Source organism: Lacerta agilis, chromosome 15 (assembly GCF_009819535.1).
Source record: "Lacerta agilis isolate rLacAgi1 chromosome 15, rLacAgi1.pri, whole genome shotgun sequence".
Classification (NCBI taxonomy): domain Eukaryota; kingdom Metazoa; phylum Chordata; class Lepidosauria; order Squamata; family Lacertidae; genus Lacerta; species Lacerta agilis.
In genome coordinates, this window is record NC_046326.1 from 1,760,294 (window position 1) to 1,784,049 (window position 23,756).

Here is a 23,756-nt window from a genome sequence, read left to right on the forward strand (position 1 = left end):
CTTTGATATGGCTCTGGTTTGAGAGAGCCCTCACTTGTCTGGGATGGGGTCAGAGAGAGCACCCTTGAGTCCTTCCCACTGTTCCCAGCACAATCCCTCCCTGTTGTGTGTGGCTACGGAAGAGAAGTTCTGCCGGATCTTGAATGCTAGCGGAGGACAAACTGACATCATCGGGTGCAGGAAAGCTTATGCCTCAATAAATTTTGTTAGATTTAAGGTGCCCTCCCTGAGTCTTTCCCCGACCCCCCCTGCGCCCAGTAAGAGTCTAGTTCAGGCATAGGCAAACTCAGCCCTCCAGATGTTTTGGGACTACGGCTCCCATCATCCCTGACCACTGGTCCTGTTAGCTAGGGATGGTGGGAGTTGTAGTCCCAAAACATCTGGAGCGCAGAGTTTGCCTATGCCTGTTCTAGTCTTTTGGAATGTGGTCGCCTTGTTTCAATGTTGTCTCTGAACGGAGGTCTGTCTCTGGTAGGCTTGCTGATTCAGTCCATCCTGTGAAAGGTTTGCCCTGGAATTGGTTCTCATTGCCAGGTAATATAATAAAGAACCGTGTGCTCTTGAGCATGTGCAGAGTGTCTTTCTCTCCATTCAATAGTTACATAACAGCAGCACTCTCCCTGCTTGTGATGCCAGCCTTAGATCGGGGTCCTCAAACTGCGGTCCGCAGGCCAGATCTGGCCCCTCAGGGTCCTGAACCCAGCCCGGCCGGCAATTGCAGAACCCGCCGCTGTCTAACAGGTCTATGGAAAAAGGAAGTATGGCTTCCCGTGCACGAGCGCAACCTCTGCATCCGGCGTCCGTTGATACCACGAGTGGTTGGTTGGTTGCAGGGAGGGGGGCGGTGTGCATGCAAGAGGAGGGATGATGCGATCCTGAGCAGCAGATGGTTCGGTGCTTTTTCTTTCTCTCTCTCTCTGGTCCGTGGCTGAGAGTTCCTTTGGCTGCGCTGCATGAGGCGAGCGACTCGGGTGAGGCAGCCGCAGGGGGGGGGAGGTTAGTTGCCCCCCGCTTTCCCCTTTCAGCCATTACACTCCAAGGTAGGACAGGGAAGTGGCCGTTTCAGGGCTGAGGAGCTCATTCCGTCACCTGGCAGAGCAGGTGGGAGGAGATATTAGCCAAAAGCTAATCTCCTTAGCCAAAAGCAGGCCCATACTTCCCACTGAAATACTTTTAAGTTTATGTTGATTAAAATCATTCTTCATTTTAAATATTGTATTGTTTTTCCTGTTTTTTGTGCACCACAAATAAAAATATGTGCAGTGTGCATAGTAATTCGTTCATATTTTTTTCAAACTGTAGTCCGGCCCCCAACAGTGTCTGAGGGACACTGAACTGGCCCCCTGTTTAAAAAGTTTGAGGAACCCCTGCCTTAGATCCTGGAGATAGTCATCATGGCTGGGCACTAATAGCCATTGATGGCCTTTTCCTTCAGGAATTCATCCTGTTCTCTTGTAAAGCCATGTAAGCTGGTGGTCACTGCTACTTATTGTTGGAGCAGATTCTGTAGTTTAGCTATGTGTGAGGAACTTCTTTAATCTGCCTGGAACCTTCAAACATTCAGATTCATTGGATGGCTCTGGGATCTAGGTAGGATTAGGAGAGAGTGAGATGGAGAGCAACATCTCTCTCAGTGAAAAATATTTCTGCGGCAGAATGTGCGCCACCTGGATGCACGTGAACCTGAGCATCTCTCATTTTAGCATTCAAGCATGTTCCCCGCACCCCACATTTTCAGTCTCTGATCTGTGTGTTGCGTGTGCCACAGACTTGGCCAGCTCACACAGCTCTTTATGGCTGTGTGGTAATGACAGGAGCCGAGGAGTGACTTGACTGAGCTCTGTGAACATCAGCAGGGGTGTGGCAGGGACTATTCTTGGGTGGGTGAGAAGACTTCAGAGGAGCCTCCTGTTTCCTCTTCTCATTGGGGTTTTGCCCCAGGACTTTTCCAATTCTCTTGTATTGATCACATTTTCACACATCCAGCTAATGCTATTGTCTGTTTCAGAACCTGTTGTGTTTCCTAATGGGAGGGCCTCGTTGGAATGCTTGGTCGCTTTCATTTCTTTCCCACAAGTTTGGCATATGGAGTTGACTTGTCTTTCCAAACTGATTCCATTTTGATTATAGTAGCAACTATTTAGATGCTTCTGAGAAGCTTGCAAGTTTGCCTCCATCTTTGGTATGCTGTCCCAGTGATATAGTGCCCCTCCACAGGGAGGCTTCATTTTGCTGCTAGGAAGTGATATACTTCCTGGAGGTAGCACTTAAGTCCTTCAGGCTGCAAAGGTAAACTTGATAGTTACAGAAGATGCATGACAAACATCATCACGCCAGCTTCTCAGAAGTTGCAAAGCTTCAAAGCACTGCAAAATTTCTCACCCCGTATTTATTGAAAGCAGAATTAATTATGAAGAATAAGCAAAGTTAATTTGCTAGTATTTGGCATGATTGGTACACTTTTCAGAATCCATCTTTTCAAGACACAGAATTTGTATTTCATACATAATGTAATATTTAGGGTTGTAGTTGATGCTAGTCCTACTCAAAGTAGACTTACCAAACTTAATGGACATGACTCAGGACAGTATTCAAATTGTGCGTTCCATCAGCACAAGGATTTCTGCTTTCATGACAGAACTTCATCCCTGCTCCTTGTCCTGCATCCTCCCCAAATCAACTCAAAGGGTTGGGGGAATCTCTAGAACAGGCATAGGCAAACTCGGCCCTCCAGATGTTTTGGGACTACAATTCCCATCATCCCTGACCACTGGTCTGTTAGCTAGGGATCATGGGAGTTGTAGTCCCAAAACATCTGGAGGGCCAAGTTTGCCTATGCCTGGAAGGAAAGTTGGACTAGATGACCCTTGGGCACCTTTCAACGATAAGACTCTATGATTCTATGTTGCGCGTGTGGGAATCCTTGCACTGAAGGAACATGGGCACTTAGGGTTGTGTCCAGTGTAGCATTAACAGGTTTCTTTATTTTGGTGGGTCTGCTATGCTTAGAAGAACTGAGCTGGATGCAACTCTTAGTTCAGAGAATATGCATGCCCTCAGGCCTCCCCTATTCAGTATCTGCTCCCCCCACCCCCAGTGTGTGTTTTGGAGGAGGCTGCGCTCCAGACAAGGGGGGGGGGGAGCTTTTACTTGGATCAGCTGCCAAGTGCTGATCCGCCCCAATATTTGATCCAGTCCAACAGGGAAAGCAGCAAACTCCTAATTCTGCCTCAGTTACACATGAAGCCAAGGTTTGTGGCTGGGCTGCTGTGAACCCAATTCTTCCTTGCTTCCTTCCAGATGAGGTGTTAGCTGTTTGCTCACGGTATCCATTGCTATTTCTCGGTTTATTACCAAGGTAGATCTGGCCCAAAGTTTGGTCCTATCCAGCCTTCATTAATGTGGGGCATCAGGAGTGTTGTGTTAGCATTTCCTCACTTTGCCGTTGAGCGGAGTTCAGGATTTCACGGTGGACTGAGAAGCTTTGTGGGCGAACAGAGGCTGGTGTGACTCTGCTGATTCTCTCAAGTGAGCTGAGGGGTGTCAGAGGGAAAGTTCTGCCTTTCCTTGGGACACTCAGGCTCAATTGGAGGCTGTTGCTGCTGTCTAGACATGCCTTAAAATAGCCAGTATTACAAGGTAGGAGCAAATCTCTCACAAATAAAACTCCACCTGCCATCTGATCACCGTTGTTCTTTCATCTGGGCTCTTTTTATCACTGTTAAATCTAATGGCTAACAAGGTTCAGTTCAGCTTCTTTTGTTTTAGCCACTTCAAAAGGCCAAGGAAAACTTAAATCGCAATAAAAAGATGAGTTGTTGTTTGCATCCATCTGTCTCGACAATGGAGTGTGCCTCTAGGGGTGAAGTCAAGCTGCTAGAGAATCCCAGCACCTGCTGTGGCTGCAGAGACCAGCGACTCACAACTGCTGCTGCCGCTTGCCTCGTCCCACATTGTTTTGCTGCACTAGCAGCATCCAAGTGGCTTCTCTGGGGCGCAAGCCTGGGCAGCGTGTCTGGAGGTCCTGGGCTGCCCAGACAACAAGACTCCTCTCGGCCTCACTGATGGGGTCCAAAGGAAAGCAGAGCAAGACGTTTGGCATCAGCTTGGCTGCAGGAGTTGCTGGAAGGAGGCGTACAAGGTGCCATCCAACTGTCTTTCTTTGGGACTCCACTCTGGATCCTTAGCCTTTTCTTCTCTTGCATGATTTCCCACAAGGCAGCAGCTATGGAATTTTCCTCTGTGTTTTCTCCCAAAGACTTTCTCACGAATGAGTATAGCCATAGGAACAGAGTTTTCCTTAACTTAACGTAACTTAGAAGAAATCTATCTAGGGTTCTTCTGTGATCTAGTCGATAGCATTCCATATCCTGATGTCAGCATGTTATAGACAAAGTATCCTGCAGGCTCTCCGCCCAGTCACAAAACCTATGTGGCCAGAGTTCCTGAATGGGTGCAGAGCCTATGGCTGTTCACACTAAGTCTCCCCTTTCAAGCAGCGGTGGGGAACTGACCTGGCAGGCTACATGGCTGCTCCACACCACTTCTTTGGGAAGAACTGTAGCTCCGTGGTAGAGCATTCTGCTTTGCATGCAGAAGGTCCCAGGCCCAGTCCTCCAGTATTTCCAGGTAGGACTCAGAGGGTTCCCTACACCTGGAAAGCTGCTGCCAGTCAGTGTAGCCACAACTGAGGTGGATGGACCAGTGCTCTGACTCCCTAGAAAGCAGCTTCCTATGTTCCTAGATGTTGTTGCATTGGAACTCCCTTCACCTCTGATAGCTGGCCATGCGAGGGGCTGGTGGAAGTTGGAGTCCAAGGACGTCTGGAGGGCCATCAATTTCCTGTCCCTACTTTAAAGGATTGCACTTAATGTGCAGACACTGGGATTTGTGGCCAACAGTGGGGGCAGAGCTCAGTCACACTGTCCTCTCCATGCATTAGATGTACACAAGGAAGGGGAATTTGACCGCACTGTTAGTGAGCAACTGGGAAATAACATGGCCTGCATGCTTCCCTCTCACACTAAGTAAAAGGGCGAGAGATAGTTTTTAAGACTATAAGAAGAGTCTGCAAGATCTGGCCAGTGGTCCATCTAGTCCAGCATCCTGTTCTCACTGTGACCAACAAGATGCCTGTGGGAAGAAAGCAAGCAGGACCTGAACACAACTCCCGTGAACTGGTATTCGGAGGCATCCCACCTCTGGCAGTGGAGGAAGAACATGACCATAGCCTTATCCTCCATGAATTTTGTCTAATCTACTGTTTAAACCAACCAAGCTACAACTGTTTTTAGGGTACCCTCTACTTGTGGTGCTCACATTTATGAATGAATCTTTTCCTCAGTGCATGGTGACTTAGGGCACATAGTGGCAAATTCCAAGTTGTGCAATTGTAGTAATGGATACGGTGCTCTTGTGCAACAAACCCCCCCCCCCAAACCCCAGACTTTCTGTGGTAAGGAAAGTGATGAGGAAATGCCCTGGAAAGTGAGAGATAACAGTTGCTTCACACCCAACCCCATGTAACCTCCCCACCAAGAAATCAGAGTGACAATGCCATATATCCTCCCTACAACCTTTGTGCAAACAAATCAGAATAAATGCTCAATAACAAGGCTGCCTGCAGGTGACATCAGATGCTGCTTTGTCCTTAAATCTCAGCAGTGATGGCTTACGTTCATTGGGACTGGTCAGCCAGAAGGCAGAGAGACCAGCAGTTGGTGAAGCCAGAGCCAATGACTGGCAAAGCGACTAAGGCTTGTTTCGTCTCTCTCCTCTGCCCTGCTAGCTCTAAAAAGGCAATTGAGGAAATTGTGTGGTTCTTTCTTCTGAGGAAGTGCCTGTCTGTCTCCCGCTCCTCCACCTTAGTACAGTAGTACCTCGGGTTACAGACACTTCAGGTTACAGACTCCACTAACCCAGAAATAACGCTTCAGGTTAAGAACTTTGCTTCAGAATAAGAACAGAAATCGTGCTCTGGCGGCGCAGCAGCAGCAGGAGGTCCCATTAGCTAAAGTGGTGCTTCAGGTTAAGAACAGTTTCAGGTTAAGAACGGACCTCCAGAACGAATTAAGTATATAACCAGAGGTACCATTGTATTGGGGTTTTTGTTTTTTTTTAAAGCAAAGAATGTGCCAGAATCTCCCAGTCCTTCTTCCTAACACAATGTTCTCCCTTTCTCTGATATCTCACAATTTCCCACCCTGGTCTGAACAAAATAAAAAATTCCTTCCAGTAGCACCTTAGAGACCAACTAAGTTTGTTCTTGGTATGAACACCCTGGTCTGATTCATTTACTACATCTATGTCCCTCTGTTCCTCCAAAGGGCTCAAAATGTCATTCATGGGCCTCCCCACGTATTACCAGGGGCGGACTTTGGTAATATGGCACCCTGAGCAAGGATTTGGCACCCCCTAACTTTGAGTAAAATATAAATTTAGGTTGCAGAATTATTATTATTATTATTATTATTATTATTATTTCACCCTCTTGGCTTGGCACCCTGTGCAGGGGAACTGCCTGCACCACTCTAAATCTGGTGTTGCCCCTTCTTCTGTATTTGATCCTCACAGCAACCCTGTGAGGTAGGTTAGGCTAAGATATATTGACTGGCCCAGGGAGCTTCATGGCTGAGTGAGGATTCAAACCCTGGCCTCCCAGGTCCTAGTCCGATGCTCTAACCACTCCACCACACTTGCTGTCAGTTGATCTTGGCAGGATAGTTCAGGCTCCCAGGCTGAGCTACAGAGCTGTTACCAGTTTTTCAGCCACCGCTAAAGAGGGTCCTACCTGAGGGACCTACGTGTTCTGGGGACGTGTGGGATATGGGGCTTCCAAATGTTTTCAATGTGCAGCGAGAGGCCCTCCCGCCTCTGTCTGGCCTGCAGGCCTCCTTCAGATCATTCAGCTCCCTGGCCTTGCTCCCTTCTTCTCCAGCTCTTTTGCCTGGCTGGGATATGTCATGGAGCTGTAATAATGGCTCTTGCTTGCCTGAATGGAGAGGTGTATGAGCAGAAGCTGTTGACCTTTGTGTAACTGAAAAGACATCAAGATGGGAGTCACATCTGTTGCCCCACCCACCTCTGGCATGTGGTCCCAGGGAGATAGCCTATGAAGAAATGCAGCCTTCAGGCTGACAATGCCCCCCCCCCCCGGCCGCCACTGCTTTCAATGTTATCTTTAGGGCTTCAACCGCCTTGACCGGTTGAGGAAGCCTATTAAGATGGACGCATTTCTAATTTTTGTTTTGAAGAATTTATAAGCTGCTTGATTAAAAACAAACAAACCCCCAAGTAGTGTGCATAAAGCAATTAATAATATACAAATAAAACCAGCAAATCTTTAAAACAATTATTCAAAACTAATTTTATGTCTGGATAGGCATGCTGAATGTTTTTTTAAAAAGCAGTTTTCTGAAGCAGTACAAGGAGAGTTTCTGCCTCGTGTTTATAGGCAGCGAGTTCCAAAGCACAGGTACCTGCCACAAAACAAGACAGACATGCAGAACAAATATCATGTTGCGCTTGTAAAAGTGCACATTCTGCAGATCAAAGTGGTTGAATGGGTTTGTAGCGGGCAAGGTCCCAAGCTGTTAAGGGCTTTATATACTGATAGTGAGACCTTGAATTTTGTCTGGTAGCAAATCAGCAGCCAGTGCAGATCTTTGAGCAGAGGCATCATGTGCTAGCAGGATCTCACTCTTGTTAGCAATATAGTCACACACACACACACACACACACGGAGCTACAACAGGTTCTTCATCTGGCAAGGTGAGTTCTGGTTGAGCCATCTGTCTTGACCTTCCACTCATCCTTCAGGCATTACACACCTGAAAACATTTAAAGTGGTGCCTGCACGTTATTTATTTTATTTTTGTGTGTAATCTGCCCTTCAACCTGAAGGTTCCCTGGGCAGTTGTTACAACATTTGATTAAAATATAATACAACAGACATAGCATTGGTGGCTCCGCTGCAGGCCGCCTGCCGCCGCCTCCGCACATGTGCCTCAGGCTTTCATAGCGGCGGCGACAGCAGCAGCCGCGGAGACCACCACCACGACGACGGGGCTTCTGCCTCCTCCCATGGCCGGGACGCGCTGGGTGCTGGGCGCGCTGCTCCGGGGCTGCGGCTGTAGCTGCAGCAGTTGCCGCCAGACCGGCGCGGCCTGCCTGCCGCTGCGCCACACCGCCTCAGTCTCCTCCTCAGCCGCCGCCTCCTCCTCCTCCACTGGTTCCCTCGGCCTCTCCGGCCGCTGCCTCCTGTTCTTGCTCGGGGCAGCCACACAGAGCCGCGGGTTCGCCGGCTCCGCCAGGCCTCTGCCCGGCTTCGGCGCCCTGAGGAGCTGACTGCTGCCTCCGGCCCTCGCGGGGAGATGCTACAGCCAGGAGCACAGCCCTCCATTTCATGATGAATATCTGCCTCTCTCAGAGTATGACTAAGTCCAACTAAGTCATGTGGCGAGGAAGATGATGTGTATCTTATTCGGGCCCAGGGTCTGCTTTACTCCTGCACCGAGGAAGATGTTCTCAACTTTTTTTCAGGCAGCAAGATTCGAAATGGTGTGAATGGCATCCACTTCCTCTTAAACTGAGATGGCAAACACAGAGGAGATGCTTTGGTTGAACTGGAGTCAGAACAGGATGTGCAAAATGCCTTGGACAAGCACAGAAGATATCTGGGTCAGCGTTATGTGGAAGTTTTTGAAATACATAATGAGGATGTTGATGCCATCATGAAGAGCTTGCACTCCAGTTCAACATCTGTGACAAACGATGGAGTGGTGAGACTGAGAGGCCTTCCCTACAGAGGTTTCCACCAACAAGTAGACTGTGACAGGCCTGCTTAAGTCACAGCCTCTTCCCTGTGTGCTGAGTTGTGTTTGCATTCAGTGCAGATAAACTAGGGCATGCCCACTTATGGTTTTTCCCCTGTGATGTCTTTCTTTTGTGATGTATAAATGGCCACCCTCCCATTTGCTGGGCTCCCGTCTTTGGTTTTTAAGTGTCCCTGAGCAGATATGAGTGCAGTAGGGTGGTTGTTCCTGAACTATGCAAGGAACAAATGCCACCCCCAGATACAAAATAAACTCCCTGGCTCCCACCACCACCTCAGACACTACGTAGAGATTAGGATATGGGGGAGAAATTTGATTCCATTTGTGTTTAACTGTGAATCTACATAATTTGCACCTTCTGAAACAATACATGAACCAAAAGGCAAGTCACCCTTCTCTGAATCTTGCAATGCCATTTTCCAAACACGTAATGTTGTGTATGCTAAGGTAAAGTGTGCATTAAAATGCATGCATTGATGAAAGTAACATTACATTGATGATGTAATGCAGAAATTCATTACATTAGGGGAAATGTTATTTGCCAAAGTGTATAAATTATGCAAAATTGCATACAAAAATGTGAATACAAAAAATGTGAATACAAAAAAATGTATTCACAGTAAAAGGCTGATGAGGACTTAAAAAACAAATGATGCAGAAATGCAGAGAACTACACTTACGATTGAAAAAATGAGAAATTGACAGAGACAGCAACTGATTGATTCACCCATCCCTTGTGGAGACTTGGTTCATTGTGGTGTTAGCCCCTGGGCCGTTGCCAGCTAGGTCTGTCTCTCTCCCCCCCCCCCACCGCCCCTGCCCCCACTGCATAAACAGCCAGCAGCATGCTCAGTGAGGTGTCAGCCCAGCAGCCTCTCCTGGGAGCTGGTGCTTCGCTGCAAACTTCCCAGCCTCAGCCGCAAAATGCATGAATCAGGCCTTGTGGCTGTGAACTTCCCGCCTGGTTCTCCGGGTGCATTTGCTTGTCTTCTGCCTCCCCCACCAAAGCCCCCTGGGCCAGCACTGCTCCCCCCCCCACCTCCTGCTTCCTAATGAGAAGGAAGCAGTAAGGTGTGGCTTATGGCACCAAATATCTGGCACTGACAATTGCTTGCGTTTCTGGGGACCTCCCTTCCTCTCCTAGATCTAGGAGCCGCTCCCACCCTGTAATGAGCCCTCTTCTTGCTCCTCAAGGCAAAGTGACCTCCTGCTATCTCTCTAAATTGTTGCTCTGTAGTGGTGGCAGTTATGCCCATGTTCTGCCTCATTCTAGCTCTCTCTCTCTCTCTCTCTCTCTCTCTCTCTCTCTCTCACACACACACACACACACACACACAAACACACACACACACACTGCCATTGCTGCTTCTCCATCCCTTGTTGTTGTTGTTTAGTCATTTACTCATGTCCGCATGCCAGGCACTCCAGTCTTCCACTGCCTCCTGCAGTTTGGTCAAACTCATGTTCAAGAACACTCCCCAACCATCTCATCTTCTGTCGTCCCCTTCTCCTTGTGCCCTCCATCTTTCCCAGCATCAGAGTCTTTTCCAGGCAGTCTTCTCTTCTCATGAGGTGGCCAAAGTATTGGAGCCTCAGCTTCAGGATCTGTCCTTCCAGTGAGCACTCAGGGCTGATTTCCTTCAGAATGGATCGGTTTGATCTTCTTGCAGTCCATGGGACTCTCAAGAGTCTCCTCCAGCACCATAATTCAAAAGCATCAATTCTTTGGTGATCAGCCTTCTTGATGATCCAGCTCTCACTTCCATACACCACTACTGGGAAAACCATAGCTTTAACTATATGGACCTTTGTTGACAAGGTAGTGTGTCTGCCTTTTGAGATGCTGTCTAGGTTTGTCATCGCTTTTCTCCCAAGAAGCAGGTGTCTTTTAATTTCTGCTGTCACCATCTGCAGTGATCATGGACTTCTCATCCCTGGAAGTCCATAAACCTTCAAGCAGCAGGTCACAATCTGGCTGGCTGTCTTTTAAAGAAAGACAAAGAGGCCAGTGGAAAGAGGAGAGAGAGAGAAATATGTATGTTACAGGATGGATAAATGCAGTAAATGTTGCAAGCAATGCTAATATATCTGGAGGAGCATTTGCTAGTGGGCAGATATCCATGTTTTGGCTCCAGTGTATGTGTGTTGGAAAGGTACAGCTTGATCAGGTGTCCTTGCCACAGGGATGCAAACATTTAAGGGTGCACATTTTAAGGCCCCACTTTCCTGTACCTGTGGCAGATGCATTGCCTTATAACTGTCCCTACACCTGGCTGCAGCGTGCCATGCAGCTGTCCTCAACTTGCTTTTGCCCCACTCAAATTGTTTGTTTGTTTGTTAGATTTGTTGGTTGCTTGATCTTGCCTCTGGCAACCCAAAACAACTTACAACCAACCAACAACTGCCCTCCATAGATACATTAAAACAAAGAGGAAAAAGAAATACATTAAAAAACATCCTGCCCACTTCTAAATGGCCACAGATAGTTAAAGGCCAAAGGCCTAGTTATAGAGGGAAATTTGTACCTGGTGCCTAAAGATATGTAATGATGGGACCCGGTGAGCCTGCTTGGGGAGAGCATTCCACAAACAGGGAGCCACCACAGAAAAGCCCTGTTCTCGTGTTACCACCCTCCAGACATCTCGTGGAGGAGGCACACAAAGGGCCTCAGAGGATGATATCAGCATCGAAGTTTGTTTATGTGAGGAGAAGCGGTCCTTGAGGTATTATGGTCTTGAGCTATTTAAAGCTTTATAGGTCAGAACCAGCACTTGAGTTGGAACCAGAAACTAATTGGCCGCCAGTGCAGATTGGCCAGGATTGGAGTGATATGCTCAAAGCATCTTGCCCCAGTGAGCAAACTTGCCACTGAATTCTGAAGCAGCTGGAATTACTGAGCCATCTTCAGAGGCAGCGCTACGTATAATGCATTGCAGTAATTTAACCTATAGGTTACCAGAGCACAAACGACAGAAGTTAGGTTATCCCTGTCCAGATAGGAGCACAGCTGGGCCACCAGCCAAAACTGATGGAAGGCCCTCTGTGTCACTGAGGCCAGCTGAGCATCAAGCGACAGCAAGGGATCCAGAAGGATCCCCAAGTTGCGTACTGAGTACTGACTCCTTCAGAGGGGATGTAACCCCCTATCCATCTGATCTAGGGAATTGCCCACTAATAGCGACTCAGTCTTCTCTGGACTGAGCTTCAGTTTGTTGCCTCTCATCCAGTCCAATTACGACTTGGTCTCCCCAGATGTTTTGTGCCCCTTTCTTGTGCCCCTTTCTCTGGTAGGAACTTCCGGGGACAGAATTTCCCAGGGTCAGTTTCCCTGTGAGAAACAAGTCTGGAGATACACAAAATACAGGAGGTGGCAAGCAAGCATCCAGACCTTGCCTTTATTTTAGGAACACATGTAGCTGCTATAAACTGATACAGATCCATTGGCCCATTGGGCTCAGTATTGTCTACACTGACTGGCAGCGGCTCTCCCAGATTTCAAACAGGAGTGCTGGGGATTGAACCTGGGACTTGCTGCATGCAAAGTACGGTACTAGCTAGACCAGCAGCTGCTAAACATCTGTGCCTCCCTCGTTGCTTACTGACACATTTCATTCCCATTTTATCGTTTGTTTCCCGCTGGAATGTCATAACCTGCCCCAGCCATGACCTAAAGGCAACTACTTCACATGGAAGACTTGTGGCCAAATTGGAAGTGGCATGGAAGTTTCAGGGCTCCTGCTGCCGCTTCCTTGTTAAGGAAGGAAAACCACGTTGCAGTAGGATGTTTTCCTCTCTGTGGCTTCAGGAAGAGGAGATTAGCATTTGGGAATTGTGGGAATGTCAGAGAATTCTGTCAAAAACAGACATGGGAGTGGAATTGCAGTGTTGATGCTCTTGCAGGGTAAACCCACCAGAGGGCACATTGCCAAAGTTGGAGCTCTGCATGACGTCAGGTGTGGACCTTAGGCTATGTGGGGAGCAGAAGCAGGGCCAGAGGGCCTCATGGGACTGGATCACATTGTGTGAACCAATCTGGATAACCTAAATATCAGAAGAGCATTTATTTCATTAGTCTACAGAGCATAACATGCATGCTCATCATTTGATCGTAAGTGGTCGCTTGCATGTGAGAACAGGCTCTTGCTTGCTCCATCTGGCATGGCCGTCTTCCCAGCAGGCCAAGCATCATACAGCTGCGCTGGCAGGAGTTCAAAGTAAGTGTAGCCCAAAACATCTGGAGGGCATCAGGTTGGGGAAGACTGCTCTAGAGAAATCTAGCAGTGAAAATGAAGGCATGCAACACCATATTTTATTGGGCTCCACTTACTCAGCCTAGATGTGTGCTGCTGGGAATATGCTACTGTTATTACATATTTAGCAGTTATGATCGTAATTCTTTTAATTAATAGCCATTCCAGGTTAGCCCTTTCTAGTCGGATTTGCTGTCACATTCTTTGTCATAAAAATCTAGGGTCACCATTGTTCTCTTTGTTGCAGTTGGGATTCCAGGTTAGGAGAAAACATGCCCAAGCAAAGCACAGGCAATAAGCCATCAACCTGACTGTGAGGGACAGAGCAAAAGAAAAGTTGGATTTAGAACTTTTATTATCACTTGGAGAGCATCACAGCAGCTGCTGTTACTGCTCCTCCAGGTGTCTGACATGGTTAGATCTGCAAGTGGCTCTGCGCCCTTCTCTGCTTAGAGCTCCTTTCCTTGTCAGGCACTTGCGGTTGGCAAGGAGGAACCTGAAGGCTAAGGGGGGCGGGGGCGGAAGTGAGATCTGTGACAGGAAGGCAAATGTCAGTCACATCATGTGGTCTAGGAAGGAACCAACTGTTTTTCAGTCTTCAAGTTCCTCTTCTGGAGAGTGACTGTGCAGGAGAGGAACAGGGCTTTGGGGTGTGCTGAATCTTTGGAGAGAATTGCTGCACCTAAGTTTGGGGGTTGTAGAGGTAGGTCCAGGATTTGAGGTCTCCTGAACAGAGCCGGGGCTGCAATTGCTTGGAGAATTTTGTGGTTTGGGGGTTCCAGCCCTGACAAAAAAAAATTGGGAAGCCCACTTCTAGGGTCCTTGAGTTGACATTATGGACAGTGTTTCTCTGTGAGGGAAATTGCAAGGTGTTGGAGAAGCCATTTTATATATAAAAAAAATCTCAGAAAATAATATCTGAGGTAGAATAATTTTTATTTTGGGGGGAAGATTCCAGCTGAACTGTTGGAGAATTGCACTAGTGCCCTGGAGAATATTCAGTGAAATCCCCTTCCTATGTGTAATTTCAGCCCCCATGAACAGAGTGGAGAACTTAGGGAACAACTGTGGATGAAATTTTATTATTCAAATGTAAATGACAGCAGCAGTGGGCTAGCCTCCTACTCCTCCAGGCTTCTCCTCCTCCAATGAGAAGGCCCATTGCTTCCGTCATCTACCTGTACCACCACCAACAATATGCAGGCATCCTCTCCCACTTACTTGGGGTGTTACATTCTGGGCCCCCACATGCATAAATGAAAATTGTGTAAGTGGGGGAGCGCCGTCTAAAAAGCTTCTAAACGCCTGTTTTTTCCTGCTCCCCCACTCTCTCTCCACACAACTTTTTCTTTAACTAGAGTCGAAGCTCTGGGGCCACCTGGAGGCTGGAGGACATGCGGAAAGGTGTCTGCTGCTGCTGCTGCACTACTGCATGCATCAGCTGCTAGGCAGGGAGGCTGAGCAGCCTTAACAAAGCCCTGCTAGACCTTGTGTCTCTTTGGGGCTTCCTCCGTCCTCACTGATGTCCTCTTTGGGCTCTGGGGAGGGTTTCCTCACAAACCACAAGGACTCTCTAGCTCTCTCCTGCCATTTCCTGGTATGAATTTGTTTGTTTGTTTGTTTGTTTGCCAGTGCTGTGCATGCAAGTGGTCACACACAAGTCAATCGAGCATATGGGGGTGGGGGTGGTGCCTGTGCAGTTTAACTTGATAGTAGCCAAGCTGAAATTTCTCAAAAGGGAACTTAGATTTTCCTCTCTCTCTAATTTTTTTTGTTTTTTTGTTTTTAATGTTTGATGTTTTTTCAAAAATATTTTTTTATTAAAGATTTTCTTGATTTACAAGGTAGTGCAATGTCTCTCTCGTATTTTTCCATATAACATTTTTACGAATCAGTTTTTGTTGTTGAGACAATAGGAAGAAAAGGGGGAGAGAGGTGGGTGGGATGGGGAGATAGGTGGGGTGGGGTGACGATATTTCTGTTTTACTTAATATGAGTAGGGTTTGGTGTCAGCGTTGTTTGTGTAGGTTCTCTGCTGTTCGCTTGTGCTCCTCCGGCAGTGAGAGAGGTTGGGGTTGGCATTGGGTGTGATTGTTCATTTGTGGTTGGCTGTGGTGATCTTTGGTTTCCTGTGTGAGTGGGGTTGGTGGGTGTTTTGGGTCAGGTTAGCCATATTGATTTGTATGCCGTCGGTAGATTTTTGTCATTGTCTTGTTGGGCTGTGTGTGTGATGAAGGGGAACCATACCGGGGTGAAGGTGCCTTCTTCTGTTTGTCTCCATGTCAGTTTCAGCTTACTGGTTAGTTTTTCTAGTAGGGCTGTTTCCCATACTACTTGGTACCATTGGTCCATGTTTGCTCCTGTCAGGTCTTTCCAGTGTCTGGTTATGATGTTTCTGGCTGCTGAGAGTAGATGGATTATGAGTTCTTTGTGTTGTAAGTGGGCATTATTGTCTTGGAAGATGTTTAGTAAGATCAGTTCTGGGATGGTTTCTAAGACTTGCTTGGTTATTTTGCATATTTCTCGTGTTGTCCAGAATGTTTGGATTTTGGGGCACTCCCACCACATGTGGAAGTATGTGCCTGTGAGGTGCACCCTCTCCAGCATTTTGATGAGGTTCCTGGGCATATTAGCACTAATTTTCTTGGCGTTAGATACCATCTGTAGGTCAGTTTTAGGGCGAGTTCTCTTTTTGTTGATATGGATTTAAAGGGGGGGTTAGACCACATTCCGGTCCATTGGGTGGGGTTGATTTCATATCCTATGTCATCCTCCCATTGTTTTTTGATTGTGTCTAGGGAGCTCGTGGGATTTTTGAGTAGTATATTGCTGATACCAGCCCTCTGCCGTGTCCCTTTGTCATTAGGATGAGGTTTTCAAAGGTTGTCAGGGGTCGAGTTGCTGCTGATTTTACTGTTAGATTGTTTAGGAGGGCATGTAATTGGTGTTGTGTTAACCAGGGCATTTGGGTGTCTTCTAATTTGTCCTGTATTTCTTGTGTTGTCAGAGGTTTGTTATTTTTATAAAAGTCTATTAGGCGATATAGGCCTTTGGATTGCCAGGTTTTGGATTGGACTCTCTCTAATATTTGTTATATTTCTTTTGAGAAGGCTCTTTCTGCTGGTTGTTAGCATTGTCACCCTGCTTGCAAATTTAGGGGCACTTCTGACACTGCCCACTGGCTAGTTTCACTCATGGAGGTTTTGCTTGCATGAGCTGGGAGTCACTGCTGCATCACCTGCCATTAGCAGAACAACCTTTAGGTTTCCAAGAAGTTGCTGTGCCTGATATTGGTGGCTCCCCAGCCTTAAAAAAAAGCCACGTTGCGTACATGAACCAGATGCCTTTTGGTTCACTCCAGTAGCTGCCTAGCAATAGCTACAGAGCAGGGGGGAAGAAGGAACTCAAGGGCTATTTTGTATAGGGAAGCTTTTAATGTCTGGTGAATTATTGTATTTTAATATTGTGTTGGAAGCCACCCAGAGTGGCTGGAGAGGCCCAGCCAGATGGGCGCGGTATAAATAATTTATTATTATTATTATTATTATTATTATTATTATTATTATTATTATTATTATTATTATTCACCTTTGACCCTCTCTCAGCTGTCAACTTGCAGCAGCCATTCCACCAGACCTCCTGACCTGCTTGCACCCCAGCTGGTCACTTACTGGTCATTGTAACTGGTGCCTGTGGTTGCTTTCTTCATCCTCCCTCTGCATCTTTCTTCTTAGGTGTGATGTCTTTTAGACTGTAAGCCTGAGGACAGAAAATGTCTTACTTCTGGTCTTCATATGCTGCTCTGAGAGCCTCAGAGCTAAAGAGCAGAGTAGAAAGAAAGAAAGCTTTACATAATCAACTAATAAATAAATGATTGAATAGAGTTGTCCTGGTAACTGGGGAGGAATCATGCCTCAGAGGCAGCAGAGCATCTGCTTAGCATGTAGAGCATCGCAGGTCCAGTCCCCAGCATCTCCAGGAAGGGGTGGAAGAAGGAACCCTTGCCTGAAAGAGCTGCTGCCAGTTGCTATGGGTAATACTGCACTAGACTCCGCGGCATAAGGCAGCTTCCTATGCTTCCTGGGCCAAGAGCACTTCCTCATCTTCTCCCTCCTGTAACACACAGCCATTCATTCCTATTATCCGTCAACATTCCCATCACCCTCTCTTCACAGAATTCTTATCCTTTGCTTTTCAGGCCCACAAGGTCTGCTGGTGGAACTGCCATGGCAGTGAATGTGAATCTTATGGGTCCAGCTCCATGGGGCTTCCGCATCACAGGGGGAAGGGACTTCAGGAAGCCCATCATAGTATCTAAGGTAGGTACCCTGCCTCCTGTCTCTCCCACCAGCTGCCCATATAGTGCAGCAGAGTTCACCTTACGGCCTGTGGGCCACATGATGGAAGTTGCTGATGGGGTGGACAGTTTTGTGTGGAAAATGACCTGCTGCTTCTTATTACTGTCTTGTACTCTGGAAAGTCAGGCAGCAAGAGAGCCACACACAGCAAGGAAACGTAAAGGGTGTATAGCAATGAAATTTAACTCCCACAAGGTCAGATTGTCTGCTGTTGCTTACTTGGCACCTTCAATCAAGGAGGGAAAAGGTTGCCATATGGAAAATCCCAATCAGGGTTCCAGTCATTCCATTCCATTTTCCGTCTTCTCTAGTTTTCTGCTTCATTGCCCTCCCTCAGTTAGCCAGCATTGTATGCCTGCTGCGTATGTTCAGTCCTCACTGAAGTGTTTTGGTGAGGGTGGGGTGCTTGGGGAGAAATTGGATTCAGTTTGCATTGTTTCACAATCCACAAAACATAAGCATCCTCCCAGGTTTTGTACATCTCCGGCCAAACAACATGTACGAAAATGTACACACATTACATCAGGGGAAACTGTTTTGGAAAATTGGGTATACAAAAATGTGTTTATTAGGATAAATTCACATTAATATGTTGATTAATTTTATTGGGTTTTTTTAATGTGCAGATTGCTGCAGAAATGTGGAGAGCTGAATTTAAGGTTTAAAAAAAAAGTGTTGTTGTTTTTTTTAAAAAAGAGAGAAATTGAGAGAAACCACTTATTTTTAAATCTTGTATTTCTTGATTGATTTCCATTGCCAGTCCCCAGTTCCATCCCTAGGGACATTTAAAAATAGCTTCTGAGTGTGAGACAGGAAAGGACCCAACCAAACTCTGAAAGACTTCTGTTTTCACTGAGCTTGTCTCTTCCTCAGTCTTCCATTTCCAGCCACTCTGTTCCTCTGCCCTCCCACCTGGTCTTCAGTTTTCCCCTTTCAATAGTTGTTCAGAATTCTGTGGGCACTGAGTGTTCTCCCAAGTCTATAGTGCACAGTGGTGCCGCCTTGGCTGCACAAGTATGAGCACTCAAAAACTTTGAGCCAGAATTATAGAGATGGGATGCTAACTGGAATGGGCTGCTAAATCTCACCAAGAGAGGAAGATGAGCAGGTGTGCTGTATGTGACATGAAGACAGTCACAAAACTCTGATGTGGACGAGACATAAGCTGTGGGCCACCTGCATTTTAGCACACACAGTGCCACCAGGTGAGGCGCACTTGACTATATTGTAGCTGGAAGCTTCAGCAGGCACTTGGACAAGGAGGCACAAACAAAAAAGGTTTGAATCCGTGTGACAGGGTGAGCTCCTGTTGCTCTGTCCCAGTTCCTGCCAACCTAGCAGTTCAAAAGCACACAAGCATGAGTAGATAAATAGGTACCGCTGCAGCGGGAAGGTAAACAGCATTTCCGTGCACTCTGGCTTCCACCACTGTGTTCTGTTGCGCCAAAAGCAGGTTAGTCATGCTGGCCACAGGACCCAGAAAGCTGTCTGTTGACAAACGCTGGCCCCCTCAGCCTGAAAAGCGAGGTGAGTGCTGCACCCCATAGTCGCCTTTGACTGGACTTAACTGTCCAGGCGTCCCTTACCTTTACCTTTACCATTGCCTCAAACTAAATAGGCTCTGTTTTGCTGAACAACTTGCTGGGTGCTCTGAGTGGAATTTCCTGTGGAAAAGTGGGAGTGAAGAGATTGGTTGGCCTGGCTGTTCCTGCATTGAATGTCTTTGGGGTTTTGCAGGACATCCTGGAATGCTGAGCATATTTTTTTTTAATGTGCTGCTTGGGGCAGAAGCTCTAAAAGGAAGCTGCCCCCTTTTCTGGGCTGGGCACTGAGCCAAGTGTGACCCTTCAGTTTATAATGAGGAGAACAGATCCTGTTTACCGTAATTTCTTCAAGGAACCAACTCCCTGGGAACAGACTGCAAGTCTATTGTGCTGCACATTGAGACTGTAAGCAGCAGGGGTCTAATATACTTCTTCCTTACTCCCCTCTCCAGTGCTGGGCAAGGAAATATCCCTGCTCCCCCCCCCCCCAGCTGGCACAAAAGGAAGCAGAAGGTGTTCTGCCCATGCTGTTTGCCCCGTTGCTGGGCAGATTGAAATCAGAGTGGAATCTCTTCCAAAGCATTGCTATGGAAGTGTAAATTTCTTAAAATAAAAAAGTTAACATTGCCAGAATCTGTTAAAGGCACATGAGGCAGCAGCCTTGGCGAGTAAGGTGGCCACTTGCCCAAAAGACAGGAGATACATAATAAAAAAAGACCAAAATGCGACATAAATCTGGATAAAATGTGCACATGCTGATTTACATGTGAAGATGCAGGTGTAGAAATAATTGCCATAATTGAACTTTAAAAATGCAAAGCCGTTCCCCATAGTGGGGGAAACTGTGACCCGGCGACCTGTGTGGGTGCTCCGTCTCCTGTCCAGGTGCTGACTCTTGGTGGGCTCCTCCTCCCTTGGGTTCTTTATCTTTAAATTGGACTTGGACTGGGTGGCCTTTCCGTGGGCTCCTTCACTTAGATGACTGCCCTCTGTAAAGGCTGAATCTGAATCTAAGAAGGACCCTATATGCTGCCTTGTGTTCTGTGGAAGAAATGTAGGCTATCATTAGACTTGCTGCAATGGTTGTGTGGGTTAATCATTGGGGGCAGTCATCTGGAGCCAGGCTACCCCAACACAGGCTTTTGCTTTTCTATTGGAGATGTTAGAGGGACTTGTTTATGTGATCTGGGCTGCCTGAGATGGTTTCAGAGGTTGCTATTATCCTAAATCAACAACCGCCTGTTGGCATTGCCAAGAAGGTTCTTGAGTGATTCAGCCTCACCCCTTGGGTGGTCATTGTGTGAACAGGGAATTCTGTATTCCGCCCACCAGGTGTGCATAAAGAGAACCTCGCTTTTGCTTATAGCCTTTCATGATGATTTATCTGGGAGAACTTGAGCAAGGTGAGTCAAGGGCCACACATTTTCATTAGCAAGTCTTTCCTCACCTCCTGTTCGCTGGTGCCTGTGGACATTGCATTTGTAAATGAATTGGAGTCTGAAGTGAGTTAAGACTGACTTGTTCCAGAATTGCAGTCTGGCGTCTTGGGTTCCTTGTTAAGAAACAGAGCAGCCCAGTGTTAATTCTGGAGAGAGATCTCCTCCTGCTCCCTCGGGTTACCAGGTGAACACCTTTGCCTTGGCAACAGCCTTATTCATTCACTCAGTTATAAACAAAATATCAATTGCCAGCTTTCTGAGAGGAGAAAGTCATAAGGTGAGCAAACCTGTTGTCAGACACTTGACTGCTGATGGTGGCCAGAGAGTGGTAACTGTTTTACTGCAAAAACAAAACTAAAATAAGAGTCACAGATGTTGTAAGGGATAAGGGTGTTGTTGTTGTTTTGGTCTCTTTCTTAGTATTTCAACAGCATCACACGTCACAACAATGCATTGTTAACATCCAGATTCCAAAATACAGGACAAAAGAAACATTCAGTACGTGTATTTATGTAGCTGCCCTGAGCGCTATTTTGAAATGGAACAGTATGCTATAAATTATTGTAATAAACTGCAGTGTTTAAGGGACTCTTTAACAGAAGCTATCACTGGAGTACAAAGATGGTTAAAATAAGACACTTACAGAATCATGGAACTGTGGAGTTGGGAGGAACCCCAAGGCCATCTAGTCCAACCTCCTGCAATGCAGGAATCACAGCTCAAGCATCCCTGACAGATGGCCATCCGACCTCCAAGGAAGGAGAGTCCACCACCTTCATGAGGTAGCCAGTTCCATTTTTGAACAGCTCTTACCATCAGAAAGTTCTCCCTAATGTTTAGTTGGAATCTCCTTGTAATTTGAGTTACATTCAGATTATATCATTGTTTCCAGTACAGCAATTGATAAAGAGCAACTCCGACATTGCTCAAAACTTTTGTGTGATCTCCTTCCTTCTTTTAATTATATACTTTCTTTAAGCACCCCCATTTCTGCAATTTTCAAATGTTGCAAAACCAATCTATAGCCCAGCACGAGAAAGACCATCAGCACATGCTATTTATTGGATATCCAATTCTTCATGGCTGTCAAACGCTTTTATATAAGGAGCGTGACACTTCTTTGTTTTTAGAATTATCCATCACACTCCAATAATGTAAGTTTAAGATTGAAAGGATGTTGTAATTCAACAATCAACCTCATTGCATGAACAACCTTTCCTTCCCCCTCCCCCTCCCCTGGTAGGCACACATTTTTGGAACATGGATTTTGCTGTGCCATGTAATGGAGTGATTTAAAGTAGGGTGAAAGTGCTTTAAAAATAATAAGAAAGGCATTTTACAAAGTGACCGGCATTATGGAGAGAGCTCTCTGGATGAATTTAGAAATTGGCACTTCCCCCAAAAGCAGTGGGCCTTGTTAAAAAAATACTGGTTGTTTTGCCAATTTTGTATTTTGCTCTTTGTGGTCTTCATGGCAGTAACTTGCTTAGTCCATAATAAGATGTTATAGCATAAATGCACAGTGACTCAGTTTCTTTCCCCAAATTGTCAAATGCGCATGGTGTAGCAGAGCCATACATTTCAAAAGGCCATGTCACAATACACTTATTAGCCTTCATGGTGCAACAGGAATCTTTTGATGTTTTTGCTACAGTAGATTTAACTCTGTTACTCTTCTGGAATGTTTTCAGTCAGGTTTAATTAACTTTTTTCTATTAAGCACAACACATTGCAAATCCACTTTTAATCTTTAAGATGGGCGGGTGCAGAGACTCTTAATAGGGGTTAATTTAGCCCATGTTATTAACTAATCCAGACAAATCCTTTGTGCAGACGTTTGTTTGGATATGGGGACAGAGCTAGTGGAAGAAAACTGTACAAACTCCATAGCATGCCTTTGCCACTTTGAGATTTTATTATATTAAGCAGTCTAACGTGTTAAATAAATAAAGGAGCTAGTGGGATAGAATGTCTGCTCTTCATCTGCCTTTGTCTTGATGCACAGTTGAGCGTGGCTTGTTCCCAGTATTCACATTTTAGCTTGATGTGTCTCTGCCTTTCTCATTCTTCATGCAGGTGACTGAGCATGGCAAAGCAGCTCTAGGTGACCTTCGTCCTGGTGATGTCATACTCTCCATCAATGGAGAGAGCACTTCCGAGATGCTCAATGTGGAAGCACAGAACAAGATTAAGCAGAGCTCTGGGCAGCTGCAGCTGCAGGTGGACAGGTAAGGCTGCCTGTAGCAAGGGCTGAATTAACCATAAGCAATTGCTCCAGAGGTTCCTGGCCCCATAGTTATGGGGAGCCAAATCAGAGCATCCATTCCTTCACTGTGCCTTTAATGATGTCATAATTGAAAGTAAAATAAAGGAATACTGAAAGGCACAAAACTGGAATGAGCAATGTCAATAATCAAACATAAGAACATTTTAGTGCTTTTTTCCTGGACGGACAGTTGCAGTCCTTCTTTCCATTTCCATTTGGGTTGTGGACAAATAGGGCTGCCATTCTGCAATCCTGCTGCTTTGGTAAGTTCTAGCAGCTGCTCTCCTGTCTTGAGGGGGACAGGCTTGGTCACTGTGCTGCTCACATTTAAGAACTGCTGTTTTAGGAGCTGAGGAGGATGCTTTTAGCTCTTAGTTTCAACTGCAGTGGGTTGTCCTTTCTTTTCTGTGTCAGTTAACAAAAGACAAGTATGGTGCTCTCTACCAGTTGCTTGGTTCTCCCACAAATGCCATTTAATTTCATAAAATTCAAGGTCTTGATCCGTGGTTGTTGAGCAAAGGCCCATGGATGTTCCTGCATTGAAAGTGAGGGACCTTATTTAAAAGGAAGGAGGAGGAGGAGGAATGAATCCTGTCAAGTATGCATCGCAGAAAAATCTCTAGCTTCTGCTTACTGTAAACAGAAGCTGGAGTAGAAGGTGGAGTGTTGCTCTCTGGGTAACTTGCAGAAGATTGGAATTGGAACACCTAAAAAGTTTGCCACCTCCACTGCTGAATTTGACTGCTAAAACACTTGGGGGGGACCAGCAGTGATTTTTGGGGTGTTACTGTGAGCTCAGTTCTGGTTTCAAAAACAAACTCTTGTTCTGGACATGTGCTCAGATGCACCCTCTTCCGTAATCCTAAATGAATCTCTTCTACCCTACGGTTTTGCATCTGGATCTGGTTGGCAGATTCATGAGATGCTAGTAAAAAAAAAAAAAAAAGGCAAATCAAAACACCAACAATTCAGGCTCTGCAAGGCTGACATCTGCCCACTTGAGATGAAGGCGTGAAGGGACGAGTGGACTGGTTGCCCCAGGAATAGGAATGGACTGTGTCTGTC

At 46.4% G+C, this 23,756-nt stretch overlaps 1 protein-coding gene and 1 pseudogene across 2 annotated transcripts in view; both read left to right on the forward strand.

The window, feature by feature from the left end:
* The window catches only part of PDLIM2 (PDZ and LIM domain 2), a 61,285-nt gene that overhangs the window by 922 nt on the left and 36,607 nt on the right, over positions 1 to 23,756 (forward strand). Inside the window, exons 1-3 of one of the 2 annotated variants that reach the window (XM_033171972.1) lie at positions 13,669 to 13,787; positions 17,283 to 17,403; positions 22,502 to 22,653. In XM_033171972.1, the coding sequence (XP_033027863.1) occupies positions 17,311 to 17,403; positions 22,502 to 22,653 (245 nt within the window). In that variant the 5' untranslated portion in view covers positions 13,669 to 13,787; positions 17,283 to 17,310. Of the gene's footprint in view, positions 1 to 13,668; positions 13,788 to 17,282; positions 17,404 to 22,501; positions 22,654 to 23,756 lie in introns of those variants that run through there. The other variant, XM_033171971.1, reaches the window with a different exon arrangement.
* LOC117060275 lies at positions 8,059 to 8,846 on the forward strand (annotated as a pseudogene).